The sequence below is a fragment of the Tasmannia lanceolata genome, unplaced genomic scaffold (assembly GCF_043159265.1).
Source record: "Tasmannia lanceolata isolate RefF3 unplaced genomic scaffold, GAP_Taslan_0.1 ptg000024l, whole genome shotgun sequence".
Lineage (NCBI taxonomy): Eukaryota > Viridiplantae > Streptophyta > Magnoliopsida > Canellales > Winteraceae > Tasmannia > Tasmannia lanceolata.
This window is the reverse complement of record NW_027518701.1, coordinates 2,255,477-2,271,727: the sequence shown is the minus strand read 5'-3', so window position 1 is coordinate 2,271,727 and position 16,251 is coordinate 2,255,477. Positions and strand designations below refer to the sequence as shown.

Genomic DNA, 16,251 nt, shown 5'->3' with positions numbered 1-16,251 from the left:
GCTTCAGACCTCAGTCTCTCCACCACTCTCTTGGACCTTCGACATAGAGTCCGAGGGCGACACATCTACCTCCCTGGTAAGATTTGACCATATTTATCCTTTCTACTCAGTATCCTTGACACTGGTTTACAAACATCCATCATCTATCCCCCCCAAGCCTACTTCACACTTGAGTTTACTTACCATCTATAGGTGGTTACCTTTAGGCCCTAGGATTTACATTTTGTTCTTTATTCTCAGCTTGTATTCAGACTTATCTTATTGCAACCTTATATATATACTTTCTTTTATGTGCTCTGTTGTGGTCAATGCATGCTCGAGGTAGATTTTCATGCTCATTGTGAATCAAGTCAAAGGTTAACTCAAAGTAAGCTTTCTAGTGTAATTTGATGAAATTCGAATACTTGATCTGATCTGTGGCTGGTTTGAGTTATCTTAATTGAAGAATTTACTCACTAGGCTCCTAAGTTCTCTTGAATTACCCATGAACCTCTTGGTTTGCACCAAGAATAGACTTAGAAAAGACAACGTATTGTAAAGACGATTGAGGCTATGATAGAAAGGAAGATGAATTCAGATTGGGCGAGGAAGAACAACAGGAAAGAAGAGATCTAAAGGTGGGATATGAGAACCTTAGAAGAGAGGAAATTAGCTGGAGCCAAAAGCGCATGCCACTCAGCTAAAGGAAGGGATTCGAATTCTAAGTTTTTCCGTGTTGTGCCGAATGCAAGGAGAAGGATCGATGAAATTAAAAATTTAGTAGATGGGAGAAGTAATTGAGGATAAAGAGCGCATCAAGAGATTAATAGTGAGTTTTGCCATAGAATGACGAATGCAACGAGAAGGATCGATGTGATTAACAACCCAGTACATGTGGAGGAAGTAAAAAAACTTGGCAAGGACTTGGATGGGTTTGGAGTGACAATTGAATTGAGTCTTAGGCATAAGAACTTGGCAAGAATAATAAGATCTTGGCAAGAATCTTGGAGATCTTTAGGCACCCTTCCCCCATCCCGACATTTTGGAACAATACCAGACTCTTCACTTTCCGGAGGAGGCTTCTTTTCAGCACGGGGAGTTGATGAGGATCATAGGCGCCCCTTGTGAGTTTATTTTAGGCGGGGCCGCCCTCAGGGAGCCCCACAGAGATCTTTTTTATTGTTATTTGGGTCCCTTAGGGATCTTTTTATTATTTTAGTGTTATTAGGGATATTTTGGGGCATATTTGATTTTGTTAGGGTTGTTTTGGTCTTTAGGGTGTTTTAATCTTTTAAGGATTCTTAATTTAGCGGATTTCTTTCTTTTAGGATTGTTAATTGCCTATTTATAGGCAAAGCTACAGTTCTATTGAGAACTTTTGATGATTAATTAAATTAAATTGAGATTTGAGTGCTTCTTTCTCCATAATTTCTTCTCTTCTAGTTCTAATTCTTCTCTTCTTCTTCTTCTAAATTCTCTTCAAAGCCTACACCAAATTTGGTATCAGAGCAAAGGATCCGAGAGCCGAAGATTATCGACATCCGTGTTTGAGATCTGCGAGCTAGTCAGAGAACCAAGCTCGGACAGATTTTATGAAACCCTTCACCCCTCTTTTACTCCCAGACTCCCACGTTCCAACCATCTCTCTTTCCACCATATCCTTGCTGCCTTTTCTTAAATCAATCGATCCTAATTTGTTCAATAGAGAATGCCATCTTTCTTCAATTCCCAAATAGCTCTAAACCCTAATCCATCCCCTTCAAGCACTCATCTTTTTCAGCCCATCTTCCCTATTTTATTTCACCTGAAAGTCACCCTTCATCTCCAAAACACAAACCAGCCCCCCAAAATCCATCCAAACCTTGCTGCCTTTCATCAGCCTTGTTTAACTCAACCAAACATAGGCCGTATTCCCATGCTTGCAACCCAGCAGCAAGGACAAAATCTGTATTTCAGCCCATTCAACTAAAAAAAATTCCTCGCTGGAGGTGCTGCCACCGTTGACCCTCCTGCCAGAGCTTCTCCGTCGCACCACGCCGCCGGACCCACACCCGCCGAAGCTACTCCCGACGGACCCACACCTTGAAAGCCACCGCCTCTCTCTCTTTCTGTTCTATCGAGGATCTCAATTGAAATTAGACACCCCCCCTTTTAATTGGACACCCCCTAATAAGTATTTATTACCTTATGATTAAGGAAATGTTAACCCCCCTCATTTTCCCAAGGCAACCCTCTCCTTTTACTTTGTTTGGAGTCACGTGAGGAAAAACAAGAAGACTTCATTACCCCCATTTTTTCCGCAGGCACCCCCCACTTATTCTATTCACACAATTTGACCTGCCTCTTTTACCTTTAGGCATCCCCCGCCAAAAAAAATCAGAGAAAAATCCAAAATTTCGAGCTGCTCCAAAATTTCGGCTTAAAGATTTTAAGCTGATTGGTTTAGTCCATAGTGTGTATAATAAGATCTTGGTAAGAATCCTAGCTAGGAGAGTAAAGGAAGTGATTGTGAATATTATTTCGCAGTTCCACAAGACATTTGTGAAAGGTAGACAGATTTTGGATGGTAGACTTATTGCTAGTGAAGTTATTGATACTAAGAGAAGAGGAGAGAAAGGAATTATATGCAAGATCGATGTGGAGAAGATGCACCACCATGCAGATTGGAACTTTATTGATTACATTCAGGAGAAGATGGAAGGAGCTGGATAGAAGCCTTATTATGCAAGCCGTCTTTCTCCGTCTTCGTTAATGGGCTCCAATTGGGAGTTTCGACAGTTCGAGAGGCATCACGCAGGGTGACATCTTATCTTCACATCTATTCACGATGGTAGTGCTAGATTGGTCTTATCTAAAGCGGGAGAAGTGGATCTTACAGGAGGATTGAAAACCAACAAAAATGTCCGGCCTATTTCACAATGGTAGCTCACCGACGATACTCATATTCATTCATGATGACGAGGAGCAAATAAAAAATTTAAAAAGAATTTTCAGATGGTTTGAAATGGCGTTTGAATTGAAGGTCAACTTCTCTAAGAGCTGATAATAGGAATTAATATGCAGATCGAAGATGCGTCGGATCGTGCTTTAGCACTTGGATGCATGAGAGAGGAATTTGCCATCACATATCTTGGCTTGCCTTTGGGATACAGTATACCAAAAACTTTACTTTGACCCCAATAGTGGAAACACATGAAAAGAAGTTAGCATCTTAGAAGAAGAGATGTCTTTCCTTTGCGAGAATATAACATCCCAGCAAAGGTGACAAAGAGAATAGGAAAGCTGCAAAGGGATTTCCTATGGGAGGGAGGGGAGGCTGATAGAAAGCCGAAACATGTCATGAACTGGAATGTATATAGATTGAAGAAACATGTAGTTGTTTGGATCGGTAAAATAAGATTGCGGAATAAGGCGATTTTGAGGAAACGACTTTGGAGATATGGGGAGAAAGACGCATTATGACACAAAATTATTGGGGACAGATATTGGCAGGGTTGGGGAGATTGGAAGATTACGAACTCTTCGTTATGAAAAGGCTCGGGTGCATGGAAGTCTATATGTAGGTGTAGACCCCCTGTATGAGTCCTTAGTTAGGTTTAAAGTGGGGGGGGGGAAGAGGGACCAAGATTTTGGGTAGACCTTTAGCTAGGTGAAGTTTTGTTATGCCATGGCTGTAGTATGTGACTACATGTAAAGGAGGGGGCTGAGGGGTTGGATTGGGTGATTAGGCTTAAGAGAAACCTTAATGATAGTGAAATTGTTAGCCTTTCTTCGCTTCTTGGCCTTCGTTGTTCCTTCTATTACTTCTCTTAACTTGACAAAAGAATATGGTCCCTTGATTCACAAGGCTCTTTTTTCTATTACGATTAAAAGAAGGGCTCTTTTTTTAGTAGTTTTTTCTACAGTTTGGTGAGGAAGGACGAGATCGACACCCGTTTCACAAGTATATGATGATCTGCAGCTCTTCTGGAGGGAGTGACTTTTGCTTGGATGGTAGAGAGTAAGATACTCAATACTTGTGATTGGCTCAAAGAGAAGGAAGATCATCTCGCCAACTGGTGCATTCTTTGCAAGAAGGAAGAAGAATTTGTGGATCATTTAATGATTCATTGTTCCTTTGCTCATCTATCATAAAAAGCTTCGGAATTTCCTGGGCGTTCCGTATCATAAAAACTTTGGAGGTTGGTACCTTATGTAACGATTTGACATTTATGGAAAAAGAATTTTTTTTTGAAAGATGACAAATATATTCATACTATGAATAAACATTGGCAACCAGAGGTCCCAACTTGCACATAGTATGGCTGGTCAGAAGCATACTCTTAGACCATAAGAAACTAGAATAAAACTAAAGCATCTTCTTCTCGGTCCCAGCAGAATGGATTTAACCATCCGATCATTCCGTTTACATTCCAAAAAATACCATCCATACAAAAGAACCATCGTGCTTCCAAAATTTCACTTTCAAGAACCTCTCCACAAATCTCCTCAAGGACAAGCAAGGATCAAAACAATAAAATGCCTCCAGTAGCAAAAGACCGAGATCTTTCAAGCTGGTGAGGATATGCTTCGTTTCGTTCACTCCTCTTCTTCAATGATCAGAACAATAAAATGCCTCAAGATGCAAAAGACCAAAATCTCTCAAGCTTTATGAGGATCTGCATTGTTTCATCCGCTCCCAAATCTCCTTTGAAATTTTTTAATGAACCAACTAAAACAGGCATCCCGCCTCAGAGAGAACTACGCATAATCCTCCGGCCAACAACATAAGCACCCCCCACCCAACTACCCATAATCATCCTCCCGCCCTACAACTTATCCTACTTCCAGAAATTGATTCAAACATCCTGCTTGACTTGACTGAGATTAGCATCGACAACTTAAATCCTAGGCCCACTCCCTTACCAGCTAACAACATCTAGAGTCTTAAAACATCAAACTCCTACCAGCATCTAATTGCTAATAACAAACCTAGTTCCAATACCATATACTTAATCCTGTGACCCAGACACAAGAAGAGAAAAGGAAAAAGAAGAGAGATGCAGAAACAAAAGACCCTAATCACATAGACAATTTACAATAGGGAAGTTGGCCTTCTATTTCTTGAGGGCAATCAGCTCTCACTTCCCTTTTCCCGCTGCTTTTCCTTTTTCCATCTTCTCGCGCAAATCCCTGTCTTCCATTCTGAAAAACATTTTCTTCGTTTCATCAATATTTTCATCATATCCTATCCCAAAAACATCGCCAATCGATAACATCTCATCGGACTCGTCGGAAGCGATCTCCTTTTCCTTTGAGACTCTGGCCTCCTCCGAATTCACCTTGATCTCCTTCCCACTTCTATCTTCCACATGTACAAGACGAGAGCGAACCAAATGGCTGACCTCCATATCCAGAGAATCTATAGAGATCTTCAGTAGGCTGTACCTTTTCTCTATTCTCATCCGCCATCTGCACTTCGCAACGCAAAAGCCTGTCTTTACGTTCCTCTTCCAAAGCCTCTTTGAAATGAGGAAGCTTGTAAACTGGGACAGATATATCTTTGAAATTTCGCTTGCTGGTCAGCTTGAAAAACTCCTCCCTATTCTCTCTTGCATCTTTTTTAACACTTAAACTGAAAGACTCCTCCGCATTCTTCCCTATCTTTGACATTTCGCTTGCCGGTCAACTTGAAAAACTCCTCCCCCTCTGTTTCTCTTCAAAGAGAAACAGAGGGGGATAGGGAAGATTTTAACTGAAATCAAATCGACCTCATTTATGGATTAGAAATGGAAAGAACCTCTCTAACTACAGGATGAGCAACATCCTAATAAATTGGAGGATGATTATCTTCAAAAAAGGTATGAAGATTAAAATTTCTCCAAGGTGCCCCTCTCCCTCTTAGTTGAGTGAAGTTCATTTTTGAGGGAAGCTGTAATGGCAATCTTGGACGAGCAGGTATTGTAGGTTTACTTCGGGCTGGTAATGGACATATCTTATTGTTCTTCTTTGGACCGGTGAGGGTTTGTGATTCTAATGATTTGGAAACGAGAGCCCTCCTTTGGGGTTGAGGCGGTATGCAAGTTCAAGGTTAGGTCCTTTAAGCATTGAAGGCTGACTGTACGAAAGCCTTGGCTTGGGCAAGGAAAAAAGCAATATGTTTGAAGAAATTAGTGGACATTATATCGGAAATTAGAGAACTATGCTTGATTTTAGGCTCGGAAATCCATCATATGAACAAGTTAGCTAATGAGCAAACAGATAAGTCGGGGGAAGAGGGAGCGGAGAAAGATGAGGTGGTTTTTGAGAGGTCCCACATCAGAAGAGGAGGGAAAGATTCTAGGCTCTATATGTGGGGACTCCCTCTCCCTCTGTGGACGCATTTTCAGCATTTCCAAGGTGCAGGCCGTGCGAAGTGGGTCGGGCATGGTTAGTGCTATTGAAAAACAAAACCAGGGAGGGTAAAAGACCCAAAACCGGACAATAATTACACAGTGGGGTTGGGACATGACAGAATTGTATCAGAGTGGACCTCTTCTAGTACGTTGTGCCAGCGAGGACATTGGCCCCTCCCGCCCGGGGGGTGGGGGTGCGTGAGGCCGTGCGGGCATGGTTAGTGCTATTGAAAAACAACACCAGGGAGGGTAAAAGACCCAGAACCGGACTATAATTACACAGTGGGGTTGGGACATGACAGAATGGTATCAGAGTGGACCTCCTCTAGTACGTTGTGCCAGAGAGGACATTGGCCCCCCCCCCCCCCCGCCGGGGGGGGGGTGGGGCGTGGGTGAGATTTCACATCAGAAGAGGAGGGAAAGATTCTGGGCTATTTATCCGTGGACTCCCTCTGCCTGTGTAGACGTGTTTTCAGCATCTCTAAGGGGCCCGCCCCATGGAGTGGGTCAGGCACAGTTAGTGCTGCTGGAAAACAAAATCAGGGAGGGTAGAAGATCCAGAATCGGACAATATTTACTGTGGGGTCGGGGCGTGACAGTGATAATTGGCTCATTTTTTAGATGAGGGCAATAGGGATGTTGGAGGGTAAGTTGAGTAGGTGGGAGTTTTTTAGGTTTTCACGGATATATATACCCTGATGGACGCCTTGTCCCTGTTATATGTTTCCAGGTGACTGGTTTTCTTGAATAAAATTTTAGTTACTGTTCAAAAGAATGAGGGTAGTTTATTTTATTTTCTCTTTTTCATTTTCAATAAAACTAGGACTAGTTTTCAGCTTTGACACTGGTTAAAGTGATTTAGTCAAATCCAAAAATTATCAGAATGGCAAGTCTTTTCATAAATTAACTAAAGCAACCTCATCTTTCCTCAAATTTTTTTTTTTTTTTTGAATAGTAACTGATTTCATTAAAAAGGGAAGACCGAGAGAGTCCCCCCACACACACCACATTACAAACACGCCCAGACAGAGAAAAAACAAAAAAGAACTTAAGGAGGAAGAAAGTCGAAGAGCTCCAAAGCCTGCTTCACAGCCCCATCTTTAGCCAGCTTATCCGCTACTTCATTAGCAGATCTTCTTACGTGTTGATACACCGTAGCGCACCCCACCGTAATATCCTTTATTTCATCGAAGAAGCGAAGAAATCTCCAAAGAGGAACCAAAGAACCCTTAAGCTACCTAATGACATTTAACGAGTCACCTTCCACAATAGTGCTGTCCATCCTTGCTCTCCCTAAGAGTAACACACCTTGATGAGCTGCTCTAACTTCAGCTTTGTTAGAGCAGCTCAAATTTGCCTCAAATTACAAATTACAAACATGAAAGTGGTTGACATGAGTTAAGACTCAATGAGCAAAGAATAAAATAAAATGGACTTCTCAAACTTGCCTAAGGAAAAGCATTTAAGTCATATAAATGAAAATGAAAAATGGTCCACATACAGTGGTCTCTAGACTCTCTACTCCTATGAGACGAGTTCCGTTCTAATCATGTGAATCCCACCCAATTGATGATTAAATGAGTCCTGCCATGGATGGCCTGGGCTTAAAAATCTCAATGGATAGTACCTCTAAAATTATAGTGTGAAAGAACAGAAAGTATGTTAACACTATGCCTAAGTATAGCCTTGTTACATGTTGAACATAACACTTTTAAAGTAGAATACCTTTGGTACACATGATCGTCACACATTACTTATCAAAAAGGGAATTATCATTTCTTCCCGTACATAGGTTACGTCAAACATCTCTTCTCCGGTCAAGTATTAACTATCAACCAGTATAAAACTATAAATTAATGTATGTTCCTTGAAATAATACATGTAGATGCGCGATAAGTATCGATGAATAGGCTAAACTAAATTTGCAATATAAATATGAATATTCATATGGATATGTATAAATAACATAGCATAAGATTCGCATCTTGACTTTAGTGCAATTAGCCGCTTACAGACTGAGAATAGGAAAGGGTTCACTAGCTTAATTGTTCAAATCATGTAGCATGGTAGTTAATCAGACACCCACTCTCTTTATACAAGATGGATATGTTTTTGTCTTTATTGTGTATTTAATCTAAATTCAGGAACATTTGTGATTCTTAAGGTGTTGATAGTAGCACAATCCCTTGAATCTTCTCTTACTGGAAAGCAGATGAAAATGCTGGTGCTGCGTAGTTTTTTTGTAATCACACAAGCATGTGCATATTTATCTGTTGTAGTTTTCATTCTTGAATTAATTAATGGCTGTCAATGCTAAATGGATCTATGTTAAGGTGGTATCTGCCGATGAGCTGAGGGAAGATGAAGAGTATGAAGAAATATTGGAAGATATGAGGGAGGAGGGTGGGAAGTTTGGTAAGTATAGTTCTCATCCTGAAATGTTTACTTGTCTATGTTTTTTTGCTTTTCTCTGCTAAGCATTGTGGAGACTTGAAAAATGAGTTCATCACCTTCTTTTCTGTACAATTCGGAAACAGAGATGTGGATAAATGTTATCTTTCAAAATGCTCTTCTTGAATGCAATGCGGTCTGATATGATCTTCTTTGCATCGATCAACCAGGGCCACTGGTGAATGTGATTATCCCTCGCCCAAACCCGAATGGGGAGCATACTTCAGGAGTTGGAAAGGTATTTTTTCTGTGTGCCTGTGTAGGTTTGGGCAGTTATATGATAAGATTGAAACATATATTATCACAAAAAATAAATAAATAAAAAAATCCAATGTCACTAGTATAATATATAGAAAGTGCATTTGTTTGTGTCTGTGTGGAGTTGTTTTTTTTAAGCTTTTCCCATAGTACCTAGAATGCCCTCTACTTTTTTTTTGAATGGTAAATATGTCATTAATAAAATAAATGTTACATGGCCAACCAAGCTAGTCAGCAAAAAAGAAGAGTAACAAAGAATAATACATAAATGCAAAACAGCAAACCCTCAGCGTGGAAGGAAATCCAAAAATCCTGTATCTTGTCTCACTACTACGTCCCTCGCAAGTTTGTCCGCTTCCGAATTAGCGGATCTCTTGACATGCTTAAAATGGACTTGCGAAGTACCAACCCAATCCCTAATCTCATCCATCCAACGGGCAAATCTCCATGGGACACCCTTGCCATCCTTAAGCCACCCGATAGCATTAAGTGAATCCCCTTCTACTATAACCTTAGATAAGGCGTGACTCTACAAGTATCTAAGGCCTTGAAGTGCCGCTCTAATTTCCGCATCATTGGAATCGGCCTCCCCAATCTGTTAGAATATGTAGAATGCTTAAGGGCATAACTGTCTTTGTACTATCCTCGTTATTATAAACACATGTGTAAGGGGGAGACATCCCTAACTTACTCAAACCCTTCCTGGCATTCTTTCTCTATACCATGGTATTAGAGCCCTAGGGTTACGATGCCCTAGGGACCATTGGAGAAGCTCTCCCCTCACCCATCTCTTCTCTCCCTTCACCCTTCGCACCACGCCCCCCCTCACCGCATCTCTCTCTCTCTCTCTCTCTCTCTCTCTCTCTCACACACACACACACACACACACACACACACACACTTATCACCATTAGCCACCATCTTCCTCCAAACAATGCGATGAACAGTGCTTTTGATGTAACTTTTCTCTTTCTTTGTATTTTTGTGGACCATCTCGGTTCCATTCTTTCAATATATTGCCATTTCAAAAAAAAAAAATGCGGTGAAGAGTACCTTGAATAGTGCCGTGAACAACGCCCCTCTCTCTCTCTCTCTAACCCTTTCTCTTTCTCCCATCCACACCCGCAGCCCTTACCCTCATTCGAAGCCCCTCCACCCCTACTCGTCACACCATATATTTTTTCCCTACACCTAGAACCCTTCAGCCTTAACTTTTTTTTACTTCATAAATCTTCTTTCTCCCTTCTTCTAATGGTGTAAATCCTCTTCCTACACCTTTCTTTATCTTCTTATCTTGTCCGCGGCTTCATCTTTCTTTTCTATGTTGATGTACGTTTCTCTCTCTCTCTCTCTCTCTCTCTCTCTCTCTCTCTCTCAGGGAGCCGCGCTATGTCCCTTGGACCCATCTAGTCTCTTAAATCATCTTTTTTTTTTCTCTTGCCGACTTTCATGATTGCTATCTTCATTATCTCTGTCTTTATGGAGCCTCCTGTTATTGGGGATCCTTCTATCAGCGCGACCTCTCTAGTTCATGCCACATCATCATCGTCGGCTATTTCCTCTTCGAGCTATCCGTCTTTTGTGGAGGGCTCATACCCACAGGTGACCACTATCAAACTAGACGGGACTAATTACTTGACTTGGAAGGTCGTAGTTGAGACATATCTCCTTGCTTGAGGCAAGGCTCGCCTTATTAGCAGGCCCCTCCAGCTACACTGATCCCTCTTGTGTGCGCTGGGAATTGGAGGATGCTCTGATTCGCACCCTCTTTTGGCAGAGTATGACTCCTATTACTGGCACCATGATGTTCCTCCCTATGTCGAAGGAGATCTGAGGATCATACTATGCTACTCTACTCGGGAGTAGCCAATCTGACTCGAATATGTGCCACATACTCTGAGTGGATGCGTCTTCATCGTGGTGACATGTCTCTGCTGCCCATTATGGCCAGTTTGTCTCCCTATGCCAGCAGCTTGATGTCTTTATGCCTCTCACGTCTGATATCATTGTTCTTGCGCGTCAGCGGGACCAGATTCGTGTTATCCATTACCTCGACATTCTGGGTCCTGAGTTCATTAATCTTCGTCAGCAGTTTATCGGCTCTAGCACTATTCCCTCTATCACAGAGGTTTACTCGCGTGCTCAGAAGTGTCTTTTGATTGATGCTTCCCCGAATGTCTCTATTTTTCCTGATAGTTCTATTCTGGCTACCTATGATAGTGGTGGCTGCACTGGTCGCGGAGGTGGGTCTTTGAGCCGTGGTCGGAGCCGCGGTGGCCGTGTTGGTGGGGGGTCGTGGTCGCCCTTATTGTTCACACTGTCAGCGAGAGGGCCACTATCTTGACACTTGTTTTCAGCTGCATCCAGAGCTTCGTCAGTCCCACTCGGCCCATCTCTCTATTGCTAGTTCTCCAACTGCTCCTCCTTACCCTGCTACTGCGCTAGTGATGTCCAATGATTCTTTCACAGTCTCCAAGGCTGACTTTGAGGAGCTTCAACGTCTTCACTTGGGCGCCCATCCTACTGCTGGCTTTGCATAGCCAGGTAGCTCGAACACTACACTTCTCTCTAGCTCTGGTTCCTGGATTATTGATTCGGGGGCTTCGAACTACATGACTAGTAACTCTTCCCAGCTTAGTTCTTTTCGTCCATTTTATTCTGCTTTGCTGTCCATTACTCTTGCTGATGGCACCACTACTCTTATCTCTATTGTTGATAGTAGGGGTGCAACTCGGGTTGGGTTGGGTCGCGTCGGGTTGGCCTCAACCCGACCCAACCCGAGGAACCCATTTTTCCAACCCAACCCGACCCAACCCGATTTCACCATTTGTTTGATTTCTCCATTTTATTTTTTTATTTCCATCTCATCCTAGTCATTAGATGTTCCCCAACAAGAGGGTTAATTAGGACAACTTTCACCAAGTTTTTTATTTCTGTCTAGATTTGAGTTATACAATGACAAAACAAACAAAGAAGTAAATTTTTTATACATATCGGAATTGGAAATCGGGTTTTGGGTCGGGTTGGGTTGCCCGACACCCCAACCTGATTTCCAATTCGGGTTGATTTTTCCCAACCCAACCCAACCCGATTTTTGAAAAAACTTAACTCGACCCAACCCAAATTCGAGTTCAACCCGACCCAAGTTGCACCCCTAGTTGGTAGTATCTCTCATCATCTTGGCATTCCGCTTCCGTCTTTGAGTCCGAGCCCTTCTTTCCACAGGTTCTTGCAACCCTGAGTCCTACTCCCGACTCACAGATTGCAATCCCTCTCCCGGTACTCCCGGACCATGTCGTGTATTCTTCACCATCTTCATCAGTGGATGTCCCTGCATCGACCTCTGTCCCTGTATCAGTTTCTGTACCTTCGGGGCCTCCTGCTCCTTTGAAGTGTTACCAGCGACGTCGATGGGCAGATCATCCACCACCTCTTCCAGCCTCATCTTCTCAGCCAGAGATTCAAAGTTCTCTCAGATATCACCTCTTCCTTCCCTTATGGTACCTTTTGATTCCGCAATTGCTTCCTTTACTCGCTCACACTCGACTACTCACCCTATTTCTCACTTTGTTTCATATGATAATCTCACCCCTGCTTTTCGAGGTTTTGTATCTTCCATGTCCTCTGTTTCTCTACCTCAATCTGTGGCCGAAGCTCTCTGTCTCATCCAGGCTGGCGTGCTGCCATGGATCTAGAGAGGGGTGGGCTTCATACTAATCAGACTTGGGATTAGTTCCTCTCCCATCTAGTGCTCGGCTTGTTGGATGTCGATGGGTGTTCTCTGTTAAGTATCAGCTAGATGGGACTGTTGAGCGTTTGAAAGCACGCTTCGTCGCCAAAGGGTATACTTAGACCTTTGGCGTTGATTACACTGAGACATTCTCACCTGTTGCAAAGATTCCTTATGTTCAAGTGTTACTTTCTCTGGCAGTAAATCATGCTTGGCCTCTTTATCAACTCGATGTGAAGAATGCCTTTCTCCATGGCGACCTCACTGAGGAGGTTTACATGGAGCAACCTCCTGGATATGTTGCTCAGGGGGAGCTGTCCTCCTCTGTCTGTCGCCTGAGAAAGTCTCTTTATGGTTTAAACAATCTCCAAGAGCATGGTTTGGAAGATTCAGTGAAGCAGTCACTCATTTTGGAATGAAACAATGTTCTGTTGACCGTTCAGTTTTCAGTCATCAGTCCACAGATGGTTGTATATTTTTGATAGTGTATGTGGACGATATTATTATCACTAGTAGTGATTCAGGGGTATACAGAAATTGAAGACGTTCTTGCAGAAAGAATTCTCTATTAAGGATCTGGGTCGCCTAAGGTACTTTCTTGGGATAGAGGTGCCACGTTCTTCTCAAGGCCTCTCTCTATCAGAGAGGAAGTATGTGTTGGATTTATTAGAAGAGACAGGAAATCCTGTAGTGGAACCTGCATCTGCACTCATGGATCCTAATGTGAAGCTTATCTGTTGGATGACTCTGGCAGATAGAGGAGATTGGTTGGGAAGTTCATATACCTTACAGTTACTTGTCCAGACATTTCGTATGCTGTAGGGGCAGTTAGTCAGTACATGATCTCTCATCGTACCTCTCATTGGGCTCTGCCGTAATCCAGATTCTCAAGTACTTGAAAGGTGCTCCAGGAAGAGGCTTGTTGTTTAAGAGGCATGGTAATATGAGAATTGAAGGTTTTTCTGATGCAGATTGGGCAGGATCTCCAGCAGATAGGAGGTCGACAACTGGTTAAAGTACCTTTATAGGAGGGAACTTGGTGTCATAGCGAAGCAAGAAACAAGACGTCATAGCCAAGTCCAGTGCTGAAGCTGAATACACTGAATACAAGGCCATGACACATACGAGTGCTGCTCTGGTCGCGCTCATTATTGTTTGAGATTGGTGTTGTTCCCTCTTCCCCTTCTAGGTTGTGTTGTGATAACAAGGCTGCCATATATATTGCTACTAATCCTGTTTTCCATGAACGAACGAAGCACATTCAGGTGGACTACCATTTTATTCGTCAGAGAATCGAGAGAGAGAGAGATATCCACAATCTTCACTCGATCCATAGATCAGCTGGCAGATATGTTTACAAAGGTGAAGATAGACAGACTTGACACTAAACTATCCTGATGTGCACCAAATCCAAACCTCTTAATCGGACCCAACTCGGCGAACATATTGCAGTTCCAAAGTCTCAACTCGGCGAACATATTGCGGTTCCAAAGTCTCCAATAATCTAGAAAGCTGATCAAATTCCCAGTCAAAGAACTGCCTTAGACTCGTTATAACATGGTGACCAGAGGGAAACCCAATACATCGACACAGTCACGCCATTATTTGAAAAGTTTGAAAGATATATATGATTACATAAAGCATTATTTTATGGGTACGAAATGTACAGAAATGCATCTATACTGATAGAACTATATCAACCCACTTTTTTCGGTATCTTTGTTCTATCTCTTTATTAGAATTGCTTCACTGGCTCAATAACTTACAAAGAGAAAGAACTTTATCAAAAGAAAATTTAGGGAAAGAATTTCTAAATAATGAGATGGCGGAACCTCAAATGGCACTGAACGATTTGAGTGGCAATATCAACTTCTTGTATGGAATTTTTTTTTTACGGATGGGTAACAGTTACATGAATTGCCCGAGTTGATAGGAATGTGGTGGGATTGTTTCAGGTGTTCTTGGAGTATGCGGACACCGAAGGTTCCGCCAAGGCAAAAGCCGCGCTTAACGGAAGGAGGTTCGGTGGTAATGTGGTTACTGCAGTCTATTTTCCAGAAGAAAAGTTTGCTTGCGGAGAGTACGAGTGACAAACGGCAAGTCAGAGAGGCCATTTTTATTTGTACAGTAACCAACAATAGTTCTTGACTTGGTTGATTGACTTGGATTTTATTTTCAGTAATTTGAATTATTCCTCTCCTTTTGATCGAAACATGTAGTGCTCTTGATTCTATCTCATACAGTACTGATTTTGTTGCTTTGATTTTCATAATCTTGGGAAATTACAGGATTAATCACAAGATTGAATCCTGTACGTTCACTTATTCTTGAGTCTTTGTTATAACTGAACATGGATATACTTGTTGAGAAAGGGAGGTGTGGATTTCCTTAGAAGGTGGGACCAAGGATTCTATTAGCCACATATACTATTCTCAATCAAAAAGGGCAAAATGTAGTATGTGTTTATGTAGCTATTGGTCAAAAAGCATTTTCTGTGCCTTAGGTTTATCTGATATACAACACTCATATCCAGGGGTGCAAGTTTGGCCATGTGAACCCTGACCCGCCCTTAACAAAGTAGTCCATTTTTTGCCTCCACAGTTCGAATGGTTAGGATGATCCTGTGGATCTGATTTTTTATGGACACCCTATCTATGTGAGGGCCTTAAAAATGAATGGTTTGGATCACCCAAATAATGTGGCCCCCACTATATTTTAAGCTAGTGTGTAGATAACTTATCTACACATGTGTCGGAACATTTTCTCATATATATATATATATATATATATATATATATATATATAAGCTTTTACTTTTGGCTTAATCTTGGGTTCAAGTGTGCTTACTGTTTTGAATGTGATCGCTAAACCATACAGACAAATGTGCCCGTGCTCAACGGAGGGCACAACGGAGATCCAATGCATTGGGTCATCATAAATTCCTTTGAATTGCCCCAGTGCATGAAAAAAATTGATGTGTCACACTTATCTTCGTATACTTTATTTTATATCAATCATGCCTCAATTGAATAAATTCACTTATTTCACACAATTCTTCTGGTCATGCCTTCTCCTCTTTACTTTTTATATTCCCATATGCAATGATGGAGATGGAGTACTTGGGATCAGCAGAATTCTCAAACTACGGAACCAACTGGTTTCACACCGGGGGGCCGATTATTGACCCAGTGACCGGGGTAGAGCTAGTTGGAGAGACATTACCTAGCCTTTGTCCGCATCAGTGGTTGTCCCACCACCGGAAGCAGAGGAAGCTAACCGAGTTGACTAAGAATCAGTCGTTTACCTCGCTCGGTTTTCTTCTTTTTCTTTTTCACTAGGGTCAATCAGGGCCGACCCGGCTCGGCCCAATCAGGGCGGGTCAGGGCTGGGCTATACTCTGTAGGGCGGGCATTGGGTTGAGGTTTTTAGGCCCTGACTCAGGGTCAGAGCTGAGGATAA

At 42.2% G+C, this 16,251-nt stretch overlaps 1 protein-coding gene across 1 annotated transcript in view; it reads left to right on the top strand.

Annotated features, from left to right (window-relative positions):
- LOC143857273 (splicing factor U2af large subunit A-like) overlaps positions 1-15,055 on the top strand; it is a 36,102-nt gene extending 21,047 nt beyond the window's left edge. The window contains exons 16-18 of the mRNA XM_077367693.1: positions 8,687-8,768; positions 8,975-9,042; positions 14,748-15,055. Coding sequence (XP_077223808.1) covers positions 8,687-8,768; positions 8,975-9,042; positions 14,748-14,882 — 285 coding nt within the window. The 3' untranslated portion in view covers positions 14,883-15,055. The remainder of the gene's footprint in view (positions 1-8,686; positions 8,769-8,974; positions 9,043-14,747) is intronic.
- Positions 15,056-16,251: the final 1,196 nt, after the last annotated feature.